This window comes from Seriola lalandi, unplaced genomic scaffold (genome assembly GCF_002814215.2).
Source record: "Seriola lalandi dorsalis isolate HSWRI2012SDOR001 ecotype SW California unplaced genomic scaffold, Sedor1 jcf7180002054516, whole genome shotgun sequence".
Taxonomy (NCBI): domain Eukaryota; kingdom Metazoa; phylum Chordata; class Actinopteri; order Carangiformes; family Carangidae; genus Seriola; species Seriola lalandi.
In genome coordinates, this window is record NW_019525069.1 from 19,545 (window position 1) to 37,979 (window position 18,435).

General features: G+C 42.1%; 1 protein-coding gene across 1 annotated transcript in view; it reads right to left on the reverse strand.

Annotated features, from left to right (window-relative positions):
• LOC147818722 (zinc finger MIZ domain-containing protein 1-like) overlaps positions 1 to 18,435 on the reverse strand; it is a 105,685-nt gene that overhangs the window by 16,825 nt on the left and 70,425 nt on the right. Inside the window, exons 3-5 of the mRNA XM_087175859.1 lie at positions 17,314 to 17,433; positions 11,049 to 11,162; positions 5,965 to 6,070 (exon numbers count right to left, since the gene is read on the reverse strand). Of these exons, the coding sequence (XP_087031985.1) occupies positions 5,965 to 6,070; positions 11,049 to 11,162; positions 17,314 to 17,382 (289 nt within the window). The 5' untranslated portion in view covers positions 17,383 to 17,433. The remainder of the gene's footprint in view (positions 1 to 5,964; positions 6,071 to 11,048; positions 11,163 to 17,313; positions 17,434 to 18,435) is intronic.

Sequence of the window (18,435 nt, forward strand, 5' to 3'; positions counted from 1 at the left end):
GAGGGGAGGAGAGGGAAAAAAAAAAAAAAATGCAGGCAGCTCACATTTCAAACTTGCAAAGGGGGGTGGTGCCTAATGTGCTAGACAGCCTGTATCTTGGCCTGGATCCAGAGCGACGAGTAAAAGAAGCCTCAATCAATTCATTTAAAGCAACATTTGTTATGCTATGCACCGCAAGTGCTGCAGAAAAGCGGCGATAGCAGCGGTTCAGGTGGGTACATTAAGCAGTGATTTCAGCCCCCAAACCTTGTCTTTGCATACAGTCGACTTAATCCATCAAACTAGTCATTGTAATTAAGGGGCATGGAGGACGAGGAGGAGAAGGGAGGAGGGAGGAGGAAGAGGCTGGGTATTGTGGCTTCCTGATGCGCAGAGGGTGGAATCAGAGAGGGAGGGGCCAATTAGACCACATTTGTCTATCAGCACACACGAGCCCGAGTTAAGCTTTTGGAGAAACAATTACACACCTAGAAAACACGTAAACTGTGGGCAGACACGCCACCTGAGGCAGTCTGGAGCATCTATTGTCATCTGCAAATAAAAGTACTTGCACTCACCAGCAGCGAGTCAATTCAGGTGTTAAATTAGTGCAACTCATCTGTGGCTAAAATACAATAATACGCATTTAATTAGAGGCGCGAGCTACAATTTAAATTAATATTAATGTGCAAACATCTGATTTTGTTGCGCAGTAAATTACAGAGCCATATGGAGTGGCTGAAGACGCCACCAATCCTGTCTCTTATACACATCTTGTATTTGCTCTCCTGGTATTTACTATCAGCTGAGTGCACGGTGGGTGACTTACAGCCCTGCACCCCTCCTGCAAGTTAACACATCAATCATAGCCGACTGGAAGACTTCACATACAGTCATCATATGGTATAAAACACAAGAATTGTCCAAAGTGGACACAGTGTAGATTTACAGCTTTTGTGACATTCATATATTTCTAAGAATCAGGTGCACACACAGTACACAGCCTTTAACATTATAAACCCTGGTGTGAAAAGTGGTGGGTCCAGCTGTTTATTTTAAATCCATGTAACTGTATTTCATATATTCCGGCAAGGATCCAATTGCACTGAATTTTGGAAAAGGAATGTATGTAAAATGATGCACATTACATTTAAAATCTTTCCATTTGATGTAACGGTGAAGGTGTAAAAACACAGTGGCTCGAGTTTGAATAAAGTGACATGCAGCTTTATTAAAATAATGCCACACAATTATAAAAAAAAAAATGTTTTCCAGAGGTTTGATCACAACAAGAATGAATGAATCACTCATATGAACTCATCTTATTCAGAATATCTATTTTTCAGGTAGAGTCATAGACCTCCAGCAGTTATAATGCATGCCACAAGTAGAAGTAAAGTTATACGTTTATGCAGTAGGTGGAGTAAGTGAACACTCACTCGTGTGTTGGACTAAAATAAGAGCAGACACCACTTGAGGAGCCACGGCTCATCGCCTCATATCTCTCTGAAATTACACTTCCAATTCTGTCTTAAATCTGCATCTATATCAGATTAACAAATGCCTGTGTATTTCTTAAATACAGTGTTTAATTTGATCCAATTCCTGCTGACAGACACACACGGTCTAGGCCACCAACAATGCTTTTAGAGTCTGTGTTATTTTCTATTTAGGAAAAGCCACAGCTAAACTATATGTTGAAATACACCAAGAGAAGAGACAAAACATGTTGGTGAGGAAAGCTCTGAGAAGAGAAATTACAGCCCTGCAGGCCTCTCTCTCTGTGTGTGTGTGTGTGTGTGTGTGTGTGTGTGTGTGTGTGTGTGTGTGTGTGTGTGTGTGTGTGTGTGTGTGACCCCTGTATTGTGTGGAGAATCTGAGACCTTTCCACAGCTCGGTGGCAACATGTCTGACCTCCGTGTGTTAAGCACCACTTCACTGGAAGGCTCGGTAAAAGCTGCTGTATGATCAGCTCTTCAGGCAACAGTTTAGAGGAAATGTACATTATATTTGCACTCAGGCATAATAAAGAATTCAACTACTTCAGTGTAAAGTGTAAAAGTTTTATGACACACTTGAAAATGTTTATCTTAACCTTAACTGTTTTCTTTTTTCTTTCTTTGAAATAGGTAAGACTTTCTGCCTCAAGAATCTCCATTTAAAAAGAAAAATCAATATCTTGAAATACATTAGTTACTGGCTTTGAGATAAAGCTGCTCTTTCCTTTTACCTGAAGACAGTTATTCAACTGTTCAGTTGCATTTGACAAAAAAAAAGATGGATTGAGATGTACATGCAGATTGTAGATCTGACGGCTCCATTATGAGGGATATTCTAGATAGATACCTAATCTGTATGTACAACTGCAAACAAACGCAACATCCCCTCCTACGCAGGCTTATGCTTCTTCATGCTTGAACTAGTTGGAAAACTGAGAAACCACCTTCTGTAATCTCATCATGAAACTCCCACTGTCAAAAAAAAAAAAAAAACACCCCCAAAAAAAAAACACCAAACAAGATGAAACAAAGGACGAAAACTGTGCTGCTTAATTCATTTATTTTTTTTCTCATGCTGACACTGTTAACTGCAAGCCACAGCGGATCAAACCTGAAAATGGGTCCTGCATGTGTAAAAACAAGTGTAGAGACAACCCAGGCTGACAGAGCGAGAGCTGAAGCCCAACCAATTACATGCTGAATAGCTGGTTTACCAGGCATTTGTTACATGAGAGAATGAACGGCTCGAGGAGCTGAAAAACTTAAGGCTGCCTCTGCTCCCCCGCCGCCGCCGCCCCACCTCCTCCTCCTTCTGCTTTATAAGTTGGTGCCTCCTCTCACTCTTTAGAGCTGAGGAATTCCAAGAGCTTGCTGAAGCGCAAACAATCGGGAATGTGCCACTCTGACCCTCTTGGAGGAAAAATCGTGATTAAGCGTTTTGTCGACTCTCTCGAACCAGACTGAACCACTACAGTTGTGCAGGAGGGGTGTGACACTGATGAAATAGGCCTAACAGGGCTTGTAATGTACCCCTGTGATGGAGAGAGAGAGAGGGAGGGAGAGAAAGAGAGAGAGAGAGAGGGGGGAGGCCCTGATGAGTTTATCCACACCGAGCGAGCGATCTCCGTGCTTTGATGTCACCACAGCTCTACGTGCGTGGCTTTGCCCTGCGGTAAGACAGTCCAAGTAATCACAGATTAATAGAGCAGGCTAATCTCATTCACAAAGAGGTCACTACTAGCAGACAGACGCCCCTCCCCCTCAGTTCTGCCTGAGCATTGTGGGCCGCCTGCAAAAAAAAAAAAAAAAAAAGGCAAAAGGGACTACAACTGGCCAATCCCCGTGAGTACATCTATTAAAGAGATCAGTAGCACAGTTCACTAAAGCACACTGTGAGTAGAGTAGAGTTTTCCAGTCTGTTAGAGAGACACTTAATACACAACAAACACTACCTAAAGCTCTAAACTGCTCACTTTGCTGAAATCCAGATTTATATATGCTAACTGATAAAATCAATAGGAAGTAATAATGAAGTTTTCCTCAGGCGAGAAGATCCATATTACTGCTATCATTAGGATCAAGCTCTGTGTCTCTGGGTTTTGCCCTTATAAGCTTTTTCTGAGAAAAAAAAACAAACTAATACCTTAAACTGTCGGAAGCGTTTCATGATGAATCAATTTGTCAAAGCTACAACCTGTTTCAGCTGTAAGTTGACTGTGAACATTGATTTCCTACTGCTGAAATCAGCTCTGCCCTCCTCTCAGCACAACCCCCCCCCAACCCCCCCAATTTGCTCCCATGTTCAGGAGAGAGGAATTTAGATGACATAACAGAAATGTAATAGCTGCAGCACGCCGCATGTCAGAGCCAAGACAAGTTAGGCCTGGTTAAAATGGGACAGCAAATCTGATTTACTTATTAGCGCTCATCCATTGACCTAATGTCCTCTGTTTTCAGACAGCCCCGCTCATAACCGCCAGAGATCCCCCCACCCTCTCCTTTAAACCTTGCTTTTCAGAGCCGATTACAAGATGTGTGATGTGACTGAGTGGAACGGTGGTTATGAGAGAAAGATTTGGCTTCAAATGCTCCCTGGACACTTTGCCTGCTTTGAAAACTCCCAGGGTTTGGCCGACACGAGCCCCTTTTGTTAGCAGAGATAAGGAACAAATATAAGGGAACAGTTTCTTCCTGTCTTATCCAGAACATTAAAAAAGCTTGTTTTGACCATCACACTGTGTTTATGACAAAGCTGAGAGTTTCAAAAGGGCTTTCAGCTGTGAGCAGAAACATCATCTTGAATCATGTTCAGCAAATCTGTGAGACTTGGTTAAATGACTTATCGTTAAAACAACATTATGCAGAGGACGCTGCATTCAATCAAACATGACATTCACCTCATCCCATGTCCCCTCCGCACAGATTGGTTTTCAGCTCTTTCAAAAGTCTCCCCAGTGAACGGCGGACACTGACCCCGCCGCCATGCCGGCCCCATCATGTGACACGCTCCCTACCCTGTCGCTCAGCAACGGCCCCCGCTGGATGTCGGGGAGCGGGTCCCTCCCCTGGGGCCCTGTGGGAGTGTTGTTTAAGAGCCATCTCCCTCGGCCGCCTGAGAGGGCTTCCTCTCCGCCTTAACAGCCTCTTCGACTGGGGCCTCAACTCTTGAAGAGCTTCTGGGAGCTTTGCAGGAGAAAGTCTCCGCAGCGGTTTCCACTGACTCTATCCCTCTCTTTACAGGCCTCTCCTCTCAAAATATTTATGCATATATAGGTACATAATTGTCCATTAAATGCACTTTGGGATTCTGCCTAAACTCAAGTACTTGCCACTTTCCAAATGACTACTGTTGCAGGAAATTATTCAGACAGAGAATCAATTGGCAATCTTATCTAAGCCCATAAAGTAGGGCCTGAGATTTGATTTAGGATTAAGTAGAATTAGAACATTTGGTGGTGTAAGTTAATTGCAGGCGGAGAGTGATTCCCCTCCTGTGGCTGACACAAGAGTGACATCGCATGATATGAAGCCTCACATAACCACATATAAAACCATGAACTCCATAAATCAGAAAAAGGCAAACACAAGTGAAAATTCAAACAAGATGTGGCTCCGACTTTGATGTCCTAGGCGACTTAAGACGGCTCAGCGGAGAGGCCGAGCACACAGAAGCAATTGCACAACCCCCGTTTTTTTTTTTCTCCGCGTAACCCAAGACAGGTGGAAACCACAAATCAAAAACTGTAAAAGAGCACAAAATATTCCCGTTATCTTCCCAAGCTGCTGACAGCCTATACATCTTCATTCCCGTCGTGCCTCAGCATGCTTTTTTTCCCCGCCAGCTTGATAACAACATTTAGCAGTCTACATCCGTCCCAATCATCTATCACGGTACCCAGATGACGGAGATGTATGAAAACAGGAACTCATCATCACCGATACAGTAGTTTTTTTTGTCGTGTGTGACAAATGGAAGATTCTGCTGTGTGCACTTTGTCTGAAACTCGGGAGAGGAAAATAGAGATGTAGTTATCCCTTTTGTGGACAAGTTTGGAAGTGAGATGTGACGTGAAGAAGTGAAAGTTTATGCAGATATTAGAGGGAGATGCTTAATGTTCAGTGAGGTTGAAAAAGGAAAAGGTATTTCGCATTGTTATTTAAAATAGAGATGCTTGGTTTATGATTCAGAGAGGAATAAAACAATCGACGGCCATCATTTGTCTCTTTTAATCTTCGCAAGAAACTAACAAATAATCAAGTTAAAGTGTAAGACATGAATTCATACATGTGCCAGTGACCATTTGGCATACTTGATTCGCTGTCCAAAACAGTAACTTCTCTGGATTATCGGGATCTTCTACGGTCTACGGTAGCAAAGGGTGGGTGTTGTGAAAAGATGCCAAAAATGCAGACAGGAACTTTGAGCCCGGACAGGCCAGCATGGCCAGATGGCCTGAGACGGCGGTTGAGAAAACTCTGGTCTTACCTGCTGATTTTGGAGTGAACTTGTCCCTGTTGGCAGCGCACACGGCCAGGAGCCGATAGCCCAGGTCCAAGTCGAAGCCCTGCTGCGCTGCTACGCGGCTGACCACCTGAACACAATGACAGCATGCATCAGTCATTGAGGACAGTGTTGTATTCTATTGGGGTCTGAAGAATATTCCTGCTGAGGAAATAACTAATCACACATAGTTTTTCTAAGATAAAGCATTTTTAAGACATACAGGTCAGTAATAAAGACAAGAGGTCGATTAACATTACTGTAGGAAATGGTGCTTTTAGGATTTATGGCCAACATGATTTTATTGTAATTGCATTGTATTGTATCTGAGATATTCGTCAGGCAGGATTTGACAGTGCCTGATGAAGATCATTGCTGGGAGCTATTAGCACATTGTAAAGATCTTTTGTCGCACTCTTGCTTTAAGTTTGATTTTTGGTCCAGCATCTGTGAAGTGCTGGAGTGTGCTAGTTTTTGGAAGTTAAACTCAGTTATTATCTTTATTCTCTTAATTCCCAGGAACAGAAAAGCCAAATCTATGCTCACTAGTTCCAAGGCAGCACAAAGCTTTATTTCCAGAGCAAAAAACCTTTTTTTAATAAAAATCTGCATCTTATCACCTCAAATAAATATCGAGAGTTAGAGGTCTCATGTCCTGACAAGATTTAGAGAAGCTAAACTAACAAAGTGCATTCATCTCCAGCAGGCTGGACTCTCTCTCTTCTCTCTTGTCTGGTCTTTCCAAAAACACCCACTAGACAACTTCAGCTCATGCAGAATTCTACTGACAGAGTTCTAACCGGAACCAGAAGAACTGAGTACGTCACTCCCCTTCTTCAATCTTTACACTGGCTACCAGTTACCTACAGAATAGATTTTAATGTGCTGCTAGAACCAAACAGGGTGAAGCTGCTTTTAGTTACTACACTGCACACAGACGGGACCGACTTCCCAATGATAAATGCGCCCCGACTCAAATCTAAATGAAAAACTCTGTTTTCCTGTGCTCATGACATGATTGGTTTCTCTACTGCACTTTTATTTCCTTTGCTGCATTTGGGACAACTTACAATTTATTGACTGCACCGTAACTGTAAATGTAAATGTAATTGTATTTCTGCTCTACTGTTATTATTGTCTATTTGCATTTCATTTTCATTTGTATCACTCATTTCATTGTATCCATTATGTCTTAATATCTCATTTTATTCTGGTTTTTCTTACTAATTCTATTGCTTATTGCTTCTATTCTATGTAAAGCTCTAAAATATGTTGTATAAATAAAGCTACTTTGCCTTGTCTTCAAATACATGTAATGACAGACCATCATGGGCTAGAGGTACCAGATTTTTATTGTGCAGAACACACAAAACAAAAACAAATAGACCTAACAGTAATATAAACATCAATGATATTGTTCTGACATGGGTATTAAATTCTAATTTTTAAAAGATAGATAATTACATGTATAGATTATTTTAAAAAAACATATTGAATACAGACCCATCCTGGAAGTTAAACACATCAGAGGACTGAACATTTTGTCTTGACATTTTCCCAGATTTTGGCTGTTACATAAGAGCGAAGTTTGGCAGCATCAAAGATCCATTTGAACTTAAGGGATAAAGTCCCTACAAGTTTAACAGTTCCATATGAGCCAGTGGACAGCAAGATGAGAAGAGAATGAGGCCCCAAGTGCATCGATGCCCACTGAGAGGAAACATTAAGAGAAACATCCACATGCCATAGGAGGCGATGTAAATCACCCTTATGTGGCACACGTTGCTTTGATTTACCATCGCCATTATCAGCTCAAAGAGAACCGCTCAATTCATTTAGACCTTCAGGACATACTAAGGCCTGTGTGGACCACACTGGGCCTCACTCAAGACAGATTCTTCTCCCTGCCTGGCTTTTCATAGCCGCGATCATGCTGTCACACTCCGAAGTTCAAGACAAGCCCTGAGGTAGTACAGCTGAACACTGCTGCCTGCACCATATCATTATCTTCTGTAAGTATAGTCTTGACGTGACACCAAAACAGTGTGTGTATATCTGGCCTTTATTTATAGGAATTGCCCATTAAGAAAAAGATATACGAGTATGGGCTGCCTAATTAGAATCTAAACTCGTGAGGGACATTTTGCTAAATGGTAATTCTAGTGTAAGAAGTTACAACAAGTAGTTCTAATTTCAGGACTTAAATTGTACACAGCCAGTGGAATTGTGGTGGATTTTCTACTATAAAGCAAACATGTGCCTTTAAATCCAACATTTTATTTATTTGACAAATCCTATGAGCTTACCTTAAAGCTCAGCTAATAAAAAAAAAAGAACTTTGCTAGTCTTAAAAAAAAAACAGCCACCAAGGAGAGCAAAATTATTTTATTTTCCAGTTTAAAGTCCAGCTCCTATGAAACACTGTATGACTTTCACACTAGCAACAAGTCTACAGCCATGCTAACATCTCTGTGAGGCTGCACCTTGGCCCAGCAATGCTTTGAGCTAAATGTAACGTTAGCATGCTAACATACTCACAATGAAAATGCAAACAAATAAGTACAGTTGAGGCTGATACTGTTAGAAAGAAAACCTGAAATAAGTAATGAAACTTTCTTTACTACGTTAGTCTATTTATTCAGTTTAATTTAGGATTTAATAACAAAATGAGTTATTCTGACTCTTTACAGCTGATGGTCAAAGGCTTCATTTGGAGGTTGTAACATACACAGGTTTATACGCAATTTTTTTTCTTGTCTACCTATGAAAAATAGATTGAAATCTAATTAAGAACAATCAAGACCAGTGACCTTCAAACAAGTATAATAATTTCATGCCAAATGGTGCTTGAAAATGATCTATCTTGCATGAGATTGAATTAATCTAAAATAACGTGTGATAACATTACGACTTTACTGATTTGCCCTTTTTGCAGTGTGCACACTACAGTACAAAAACATCTTATCAAGCTATTTTTCCTTTCCCCATTGGCAGGTTGTTTTGTTTGATATCATAGCAAATTTCTCTTGATGACACAATATTTAGTTGTTTGTCTGATATCACCAAATGCCAATGCTGAGGCAGCACTGAGATACCAACATGCAGGCAACAGGGTGAAGTGTTTACCATTACAGTCTGAGAGCGGGTAATTTCACAATCACATCAGATTCTCTGTGCTCCCTCCCAGTGTGGTTCACGCCAAGGTCTATACAACCCATAAACTAAAAGGAAAAGCCTTGAGATTTTCACGGCAGGAAACAAATTGAATTGGCGAAATTGAGGAAAAGCCACCTGCTGCTGCACATTAAAGCAGTAACACAAACAATCACTTGAATGGAGGGATGTGTCACTGCGGTTTCACTGAGGTGATCAAGTGCAAATCTCTCGGGTTCCTTTGCCCGCTGTAGCTATGCTTGCTCGGCGTGGCTTACAAATAGCACCCAACACGAGCTATATGTATCTCTTATCTACTGCTGGAGGCAATATGGAAATGAGCATGTTAAGTATGGCCCAAGGTGACAGGTGAGTGACACATCCGCAGTCCATCCATTGTTCTGCTGACTGTGTGCTTGGCCCAAAATTTGTAGAAAATGGAGAATAATTCCTCTATTTAGCACCTCTCCTGTCTGCATTGACACTGAATAATTCTGAAGGGGGTTTTATTCAAGGAATACCCCATTAAAAATGAACTCATTTCAACCAGTACTCACCCCCTGTTGGTTTGAAAAGTGGCTCATCAGAGTGGTGTGTAGTTTGCTCCTTTGTTGGCAGACGGAGGCTGTAGTCAGCTTAGATTCAAAACAGTTACAATGGATCCCCAACATTATAAAAAAAAGACACCTCAGAACACTAATCTGCCTGTTCACCAAAATACAGCTAAAAAGTTTGTTGTTTAGCACCTTTAGCTGTTTACATTTCTTAGCAGCATAAGCTAGTAGTTGTTCAATGCTACAAATGTAAACAGCTAACCACACTAGCAACATATGCTGTGTAAGCTGTGTATTTAGGCATATGTTGGGTGATAAACCACCACTGCTGACCCTCTAAATGTTCAGCATGTTTCAAATACTATATATTGTCAAAAATATACCAAAATATGGCTAAATGGACAACTTCAAATCGTCGCTACTGCAGTTAGCTGTTTATCTTGTTGCTAGCTAGATAACAAACATAAACAGCTACCCATGCTAGCAACAAACAGAGGATCATTTTTGGTTAAAAAAAAAGGCTAGATATAGGATTGACAGCGGACTACTGAGTGAGGAATGATTTGAGAAGTTTGTAGGGACATTTTGATACTGTTTCGAATCTGAGCTGACAGCTTTTGTCCTCCATGAGAGAGCAAGCAACAGACTTCTCAGGACCACCTTTCAGTCCTACAGGGGGTTAGTGTTCGACAAAATGCAAAACAGATTTATGGTGGGGTATTCCTTTGAATAGACACTGAACTTGAGAGTGTAAAGGAATTACATATTTACCTCTTTTGACAGTTTGGTGCAGCATTGCAGACAAACAGCTCTGCCCTCGATATGTATAATTAAAACTAGTCAAAATATGCAACCCTGCTTGCAAATTACTCTGGTGAATGTTTCAATTGCGGCCAAAATCTTTTCTTTGTTTACAGTATACGTCTCAAAACAGTCTAGTCTCTTTTTTTCAAATGTCATGGGATACTAATTATTCAATTAATCAAAAGCCCCCAGACATTTAAGTAGGGGAATTACGGGGTTTGAAACTGTATTTTCTTATGAGCACTGATTGCTTTGTGGTTTGAGGACGCTTTTGCACTCGTCCTTTTCGTGTTCCAGTGTGGCGATTTCATGAGCCACAGCACAAACTGTAACAGAAGCCACTATAAAGTGACTGAATATTAGTAGTTTCCAGCAGCTCAAATGCTTTTTATTGTCCAGTGACCTCAGTGAAGATCAGGCAGCTAAACATTAGTTCTGTTGTATCCCTGAGGGAGTTATGAAAAGAGCCACTGCAGCAGTTGTTTTAGCGGCCTCCTCCTTGTCCTTGAACCTTTGAGTATGAGACAGCATAGGGAGAGAGGGGGGTGGGCAACTTACCGTTAGGCATCCCATCAGGCTTTGCTCGAAGGGACGCTGGAAGGCTCGGGGGTCACCACACCAGTCCAGCAGCTCGGTTGCTGCTGTTTGGAAATTTGCTGGATTTTGTAAGTGCTGTGGGGAAAAAGGAGAAAGATTTAGTCCAGAAACATTCAAAGGTCATAAGAATGTGAAAACAGAATAGAGATATTCTGAGGTACATATTAAGCTACCCAATAACTTATTTGTGGATAATGGATTAGTATAATAAGACAAGATGAGAAGGTGCTGGATAATTGGCTTGGGTTTTATTTTGTCATAAAACCAAGCTATGCCTCCATTGTTGTAAAATGTGTGCATATATCCAAAAACTAAAGATACCTCCAAACAACCCAAAACATTTAATTACATATGTGTTGTGTACAGGAAAATTGTATTTCTTTCTAATATAATAAAAAATAAAATAGTAATACATTTGGTCCTGGCCTGCTAAAATGACAGTTTTGAAGTGATTTCATGGTCATTATGGGCATTAAACACTAGTACTAATACCACATAAACACATTTGCTTCAATTTCCTTTAATAAAAAGTTTCAAACCTGAGCATCCAGGGTAATCCTGAGTATCAGACTTCTGTATCTACATTGAAAGGATGTAGAGCCAAAAGATATGGAGGATAAGGTTAGACTACCTGCCAAGTTTCGCTGCCTCCCTGTATCCGCATAAGAGATGGAAAGCAGACGACTGGATCGATTGTCACCAGCGGGAGGGCCACACCAATAACAGGATGAATAATTAAAAGCACTCAGAGTGTCTTAAAACAAAAGAGCATCTCCCAAATTTTGCTTATCACACCTTAGATTACTAATGCTGTAACGCTCTGGGCTGAAGGGATATGTCCCCCATTAGACTCGTGCCTTCACCTCACTCTTCCCAGGTTTGTGTAGCACTGCCTTGCCACTAAGTGCAATAAATCTCCTTGTGTGGCTGCATGAATAGCCGAGGAAGCCCTTATATCACCAGCCGGCCCTGAGCTGCGCTGTGACTTTATCTGACAACAGGCTCCTTGACCTACAGGCACCCCTTTATGGCATTCATTCCCCAACCGGAGCCAGCAGCCCACTCACTAACCCTGCTGTCCGTCTTGCTGTAGAGCAGCACAGGAAACTGAAAAATGGACCTCTCTGGGTTGCCACAACGGACTCGGCGTTGGTCATTGATCTTCTCTAAAAGCTTTCAAACCTCAATATGAATTTTATACATAGAAGAGCAGACTCACTACCTCCACTCTGCAGTAATCTGTTGCCTTTGGAGAGATTATGCACACAAGCCTTTGTAGTGCACTTGTACAAACCAGGCACAAATGGACTCCCACTCCATGGCATCAAAGGTAAATAGAGAGGTTTGTCATCCTTCTTAACACATCTGTGCGCTTTGATTTCACTGTCAGGGAATAAACGAGAAGAGGAAGTGACAGCTGTGCAGTCACTGCCTCGCAGTGTTTTTTTCTTGTTTGCTCTTTAGGGGGCAGCAGAGGTCAGGATTTGGTAAGGCAGCTTTCATATCAATTTACAAAGCCTTTGACAGGGGCTGGATGAAACCAGTCTTGTTTATTTTATGCTCTGTCCGAGCTCTGTTCCTCACTCGCCCGACGTGTCTTTGTTGGAGGAGACTAAGATGAGACGCGGTGGGGTTGCTGAGCATGTAAATTCTAATGGTGGATAAAGTCTCCTGTAGAAACACACACAGCCACAGATGCTAAATTTAGATGAGTCTGGAAGCTAGACAACACACGCAATCAGCGCACCAAGGATGGAGAGGGGGAGAAAAGGGGGGAGGGAGGGAGAATATATAGAGGGGAGAGAAAAGAAAAAAAAAAAAAACACACTGCCACCACTTGGGCTTGAAGTGATTACTGTTCTTTGCACTCAGAACAATTGGTCCCACCAGTGTGGCTGTCACAGGGAGAGCTTGGCACTGCCACGCCACAGATGTTCTCCCTTCTCTGGCCAAAACCCACCAATCAAACCTAAACTAGTAGCCAAGAGACCCCTCACTCCCTCCCACCCCCCTGTCCTTGTCCCCTGGGCGAGAATGATACTCCAACATTTACACTCCAGTTAAAGCTCGGCCCAGTTCGAGGGAAACAAAGACAGACGGGACTTGCAGTGTCCTGAGAATACAGCTTTCTTCAGATACAATCATCCTCTGTAGTCACGTCTGGAAACAACTTGATCTGCACATCTGCAGCTAAACTGAATGTGACAGCGCACACGATCTGGCAAAGGCTCTCTTTCCTCTCAGAATCACAGCTTTTGGTTTTGCTGCTGTTGTTGTTCTACATTCACTGACGCCCCAGAGCACTGAAAACATATTAATGGAGACAATTAACCCTGGAAAGAACACAGTGGAAGACCAAAAAAAAAACAAAACAAAAAAAAAACAACACCAGATCCATAGCCAGTACAGCAGAACAGAGAGGGATGTCTTCCAGTTCATCTTGAAATATTGACACACTCTGAGGAAGTGCTCCTGCAGCGAAAGGAGAGTTCATAGTTTCCGCCAAATCCCCGAACATATCAGTGAGTGGAGTGTCTGACAGCAAACCAGCTTCCCCACAGTGAGAGGAAAAATACGGTCTCTGAAATAAATACCAGCAGTATCACGGAACCCATCTTCCCTAAAGTGTTCACAACGGTGCAATTCTGGGACGCGAGAGGAAAACAAACTGCCACTGAGAAACTATGTGTCAGGGGTGGGGGGTGGGGGGTGAAATCAGATAACTGTTTTTATATTTCCCTTCTAAACATCTTCGTTCGTTTGGAGGTTAAACAAGTGAACATATTTATTTTGCGGTATCGCTTTCTAAAAGTTACAGATATGCTCCCGCAAGGTATTTAGCAGCACCTGCACACAGCAAAAGGAAACAAACACTATCACGATTGTTTACCTCTACAAATATTGATGTAAAAAAGCACCAGGGCTGAAACTAATATTTTTATTTGCTTTTTATTAATCAATTAAGATAGTTCCCAGAGACTAAGATAAGATCATTATTTGTTTTGTTTTGTCTGAGAAACTGTCCGAAACCCCAAAGATATTCAATTTACAATGATATAAAACAGCAAATCCTCATAATTCTAAAGCTTTTGTTTGGTAGTTTTGCTTAATAGATGGCTAATACCATGAATCAACCCATCAATTATCTAAATTGTTGTTGAGTAAATATGTGTCTGTTGATAATCAATTGATCCACTGATTGTTTCAGCACAAAATAGCAGTCAGGTGTCAGACTTGTCATGAACTACTACTATGAAACAACTTCTGGAGGATTTTTATAAATGCTAAGTAACAAAATAAGTATATTGATGTGAAAAATGGCCATGTTGTTATAGTTTATGAAGAGTTTGCTTAAGTTATTGTTTAAAAAACACATTACTACAATTTCACAACAAGATGGCAATTTAAAAATTACCACCGTAATGATTTCTGATTTAACTTTCAACCCGTGATTCAATCAGGCCGACGGATTCCAATTTCCTCCACTTTATCATCGCGCTCAGCAGTAATTTATCATTTGAGCAACAAAATCAATTTGTTCCTCTGTCCACGGCACCGGCTGGGAGCATTCAGACAGACATGTCACATCTCCCAGAAAAACAACAACACAATGGAGGAGCCTTCATTTATATTCCTGCTCCACGTCCATACTGCCTTTGAGAAGCTAAATTTCAGCATGTGCACACTTTCAATTAAAGCAAACAGCTGGATTGGTTTACAATATTTTCTTAATTATTTTAATGGCTTGGATATTGGACAATGGGGAGCAGGGGGAGAAGATAGTGAGTTAATTGTTCTGATCTCCCCTGATGATCATCTTTGTGTGCGGGGAGGAGAATAGACGGCCGGCTGAATGGGCTCACTGCTAGTCTAATTGGCAGGACATAAATGGTATTTATTATGCGGGTCTTCCAAACCCTGATTGTCTGCGGCACAAAGCTGCCTCTATTAGCAGGGTGCTGGCTCTTACTGGTCGGTTTGAAATGACCCGGCGCTTAACCATTTATTAGATGGACTGGAGGCCTCCTTGTATGCCATGGATCTCTCTCTAATTGGCATGTTTACCCATGTGCTGCTCTCCCGGCCGCTAACATCGGAGCGTGTTTGTTTAAATTTTTCCCTTGTGGGGTTAACACATTCAACCCCACGACATTTGAATTGTTTGAACTTTTGTATTTCTGTTTCTGTTTTGTGAACTTCATTTAATGTAACCCATCAGCAATCAGCAATATAGTGCATTCATAGAATCCAAATTATGACTAAAGAAGGAGTGGATATTGAATATTTAATATCCTGCTGTGACGACGGTTACCAGAGTGAGGAAAGGGACTGTTTACCTCTCTCTACCTTATTACTTAAGAACATCAAAGTATGTGTCTACACACAGAGGCTTCCCTCTGTGTGCTCCCTAGACACTCGCCCCGTCTCTATCTGCCTCACCTTGTCTCTCTCTCTCAGTAATAGCTGGGAACTCCCTGCCGAGGGTAAAACTATTTGCCACGTCCACACTTGTGTCTCAGTGCAAAGCCCCAAACACTTTCCCCAAAGGCCCTCTGATGCACTTTTCAGGAGGTGGACCTCAGCACAGACCCCAGAAACAAAACGGGCCGTCAGTTAAGAGAAGAGATCAAAGGGAGAGCCCTGTCGCCCGGGGTTACGCAAGTATGTCTGTTTAATTCTGCCAGAGATTCGTCCCGCTGTAAATGCTGGTGAGAGGAGAACAAAAGGACTCGCTGGGAGTCAGCAGTGGTGGATGAAGAAAGAAGGGTGATGATGGGGGGATGCAGGGGAGCCTCCGCTCTTTGACCCCAGTCAGAAACCTGAGTCACACCACAGGCCTGATAATAGGACCAAACAGATTAGTCAAACAGGACGACAGCAGATGTATTCGGGCCATGACTGGGAGCGTGCGCACATGTGTGCGCAAGCAGAAATTTGGAAAAGGAAACAGACTGTTACCTCCCTTCTTCTTTTTTCTTACAGCAAACAAATGAAACAAATTGGTGAAAACTTGTTTTGGCTTGACGGTTTTAGGTTGGAACTCAAAATCATTTAACACAAACTAAATTAAGAGGAAATCACCAAAACTAGATTCATACAATAAGGTTCAGAATCACTCATAGTGATAAACATCACACATGCAACAGTGGAAGAAGGGTTAATGTCCTCTAACAAAGCTAGTTCAAGAAGCAAACACACACCTGCACACTCTTCAACATATATCCATCACGACATGCCACTGTACCTAAACTGTCAGTGCTCTGCTCACACTTTTGCTATCACGACTGCCGCCACAGCGCTCGCCTGAAAGCTACACTGCCACTGTTGCTGCTGTTGTTGATGAAACATTTCCAAGGCCCCACCTCTACCTGTAAGCTCTCTGTCTATGTTCTGCTCGGGGGCAAGTTATTATCATCACTCCCCCATTCCCTGCTGTGCAGAGTTTCCTATGTGGGGAGCATCGAGGTCAGAGCCTTGACGCCGAACATCAACACTCTACGTAATCTGTGTTTACATAACGACACATCCTACGGCTGACGGACCTCGAGTAAAAGTTACAATCCTACACTGGATTTTCACAGTTTACCACAGTGCAGAGTGCGTCAATTAAGTAGCAAAGAGGAAGTTTTTATATTTATTTGTATGGATTGAAATCTTTCAGAGATTGGTTCGTTGATCTGTAAGCAGTATTTTAACATTGTACCGTAGCTGTGCAATGTGAGTCTGACTTTGCAGTGGCAGTTTAAATTTCACCAACTTCATATTGTTGCTCCCCAGGGAAACTCTGAACCCTGTGTCCAGTCTCGGGTACTTTCCTGCTCTCGGACCAACAGAACAACAACATTGTCCTCTTTAGTTTTAGCTGACTCTGCTTAGCATTTTCTCTTGCTTTGAATCATATCTTCAAGCCACGACACTACTGTTTATCAGAAACCCTGAAAAGTCGACACATGTTTACATGTCAGTTTATCTCATAATCCGAACCCCTTTTGAATATAAAATCTGAATATGCAGGGAAACTAAGGGAGGAACATTTGCCCCTAAAATATGTGTAAAAGTATGGAATATGGAGGTGGAAAAGTAGAACATCAAGATTTTACTTAACTACAATACTTATGTAAATACTTACTTACATATCAAGTGCTCATAATGTGGCAAAAAGAAATGTTTAATACCTGGTAAATCAGACTGACTGACAAAAGGTTTGACTTAAACACTCTCTCACCTGTTTGATACACTGCAGACGGTCATTGGTCTGCTGTATGTGTCTGTCCATCGACGGAATAGAGTTCATGTTGATTGTCCCTCTTTGGCCTCTACCTGCCAGCCATTAAACTGGAGCGTTCTGCAACAGAAACACAGACACGTGTTAAAGCTCGCCTCTTCCCAGGGAAGCTGCCAATCCCATCACCAACAGGATATTGCAGTTTAGTGTGTCTATATATGTGTGTGTGTGTGTGTGTGTGTGTGTGTGTGTGTGTGTGTGTGCGCGTGCTGTGAGCTGAGCAAGGAGATATTGATTTGGCAGGTGACAAGCACCTCAGAGAGCCCAAAGGATGACATTTCTCTCAGCTCCTCTGACACCCTTAACAAGCCCTGGCGGTTGCCCCCGAACGCTGCCACACACCTTCGGAGAGGACGCACTGGACAACTTAGAGAAGATGTCTGACCGCGTTCAAAGCACCTCGAGGGGTAAAAAAGAACAGAGACGAGAGGGACGCGCGTTGTGCAGAGCCTCACAGTCTGTCAGCATTACCTCAGAAAAGTGCATGAAAGCCTTCCATCCAGGCCTGTGAGAACATTAACTTGGCATGTGGTTCTCTGTTTACATTACTGAGCCATTATATAATCTTTGGTTAACAATTATCTGTACCCTGGGCCCAGACATGCTCTACATTTCACCCCCCCCCCCCCCCCCCCCCCCACTGCTCTCCAGCAACATAAGAGTTCCTCTAACAAAAGCCCTTACAGCGCACTATTGATTTTGGAGCAGCAGCTTATGGAAAACCTCTTTCTCTCTCTCTCTCTCTCTTTTTTTTTTTTTTTTCCAGAGGAATAATTTTTCAAGGAAGGCAAACAATGGGGCTGTGGTCTGACATGCTACATAACATTATTACAAGTTAAAAAGTATTACAAGCTACGTTAAAGGTTATCAATTTTGCCTGTGGGGGTCTGATTTAATGTTGCATTCAACGCCATATAAATATCAGACTCGGGGTGTCGGCCATAACTCACAGTGACCTGCAGCTTCAAGTGGAGGGGTGAGTGAATTAATAAGCACATACTGTATGGGTGGTGCTTTGAGATGTTCCCTTCCATCTTAACCCATCGTCTCCCTGCCACGTCC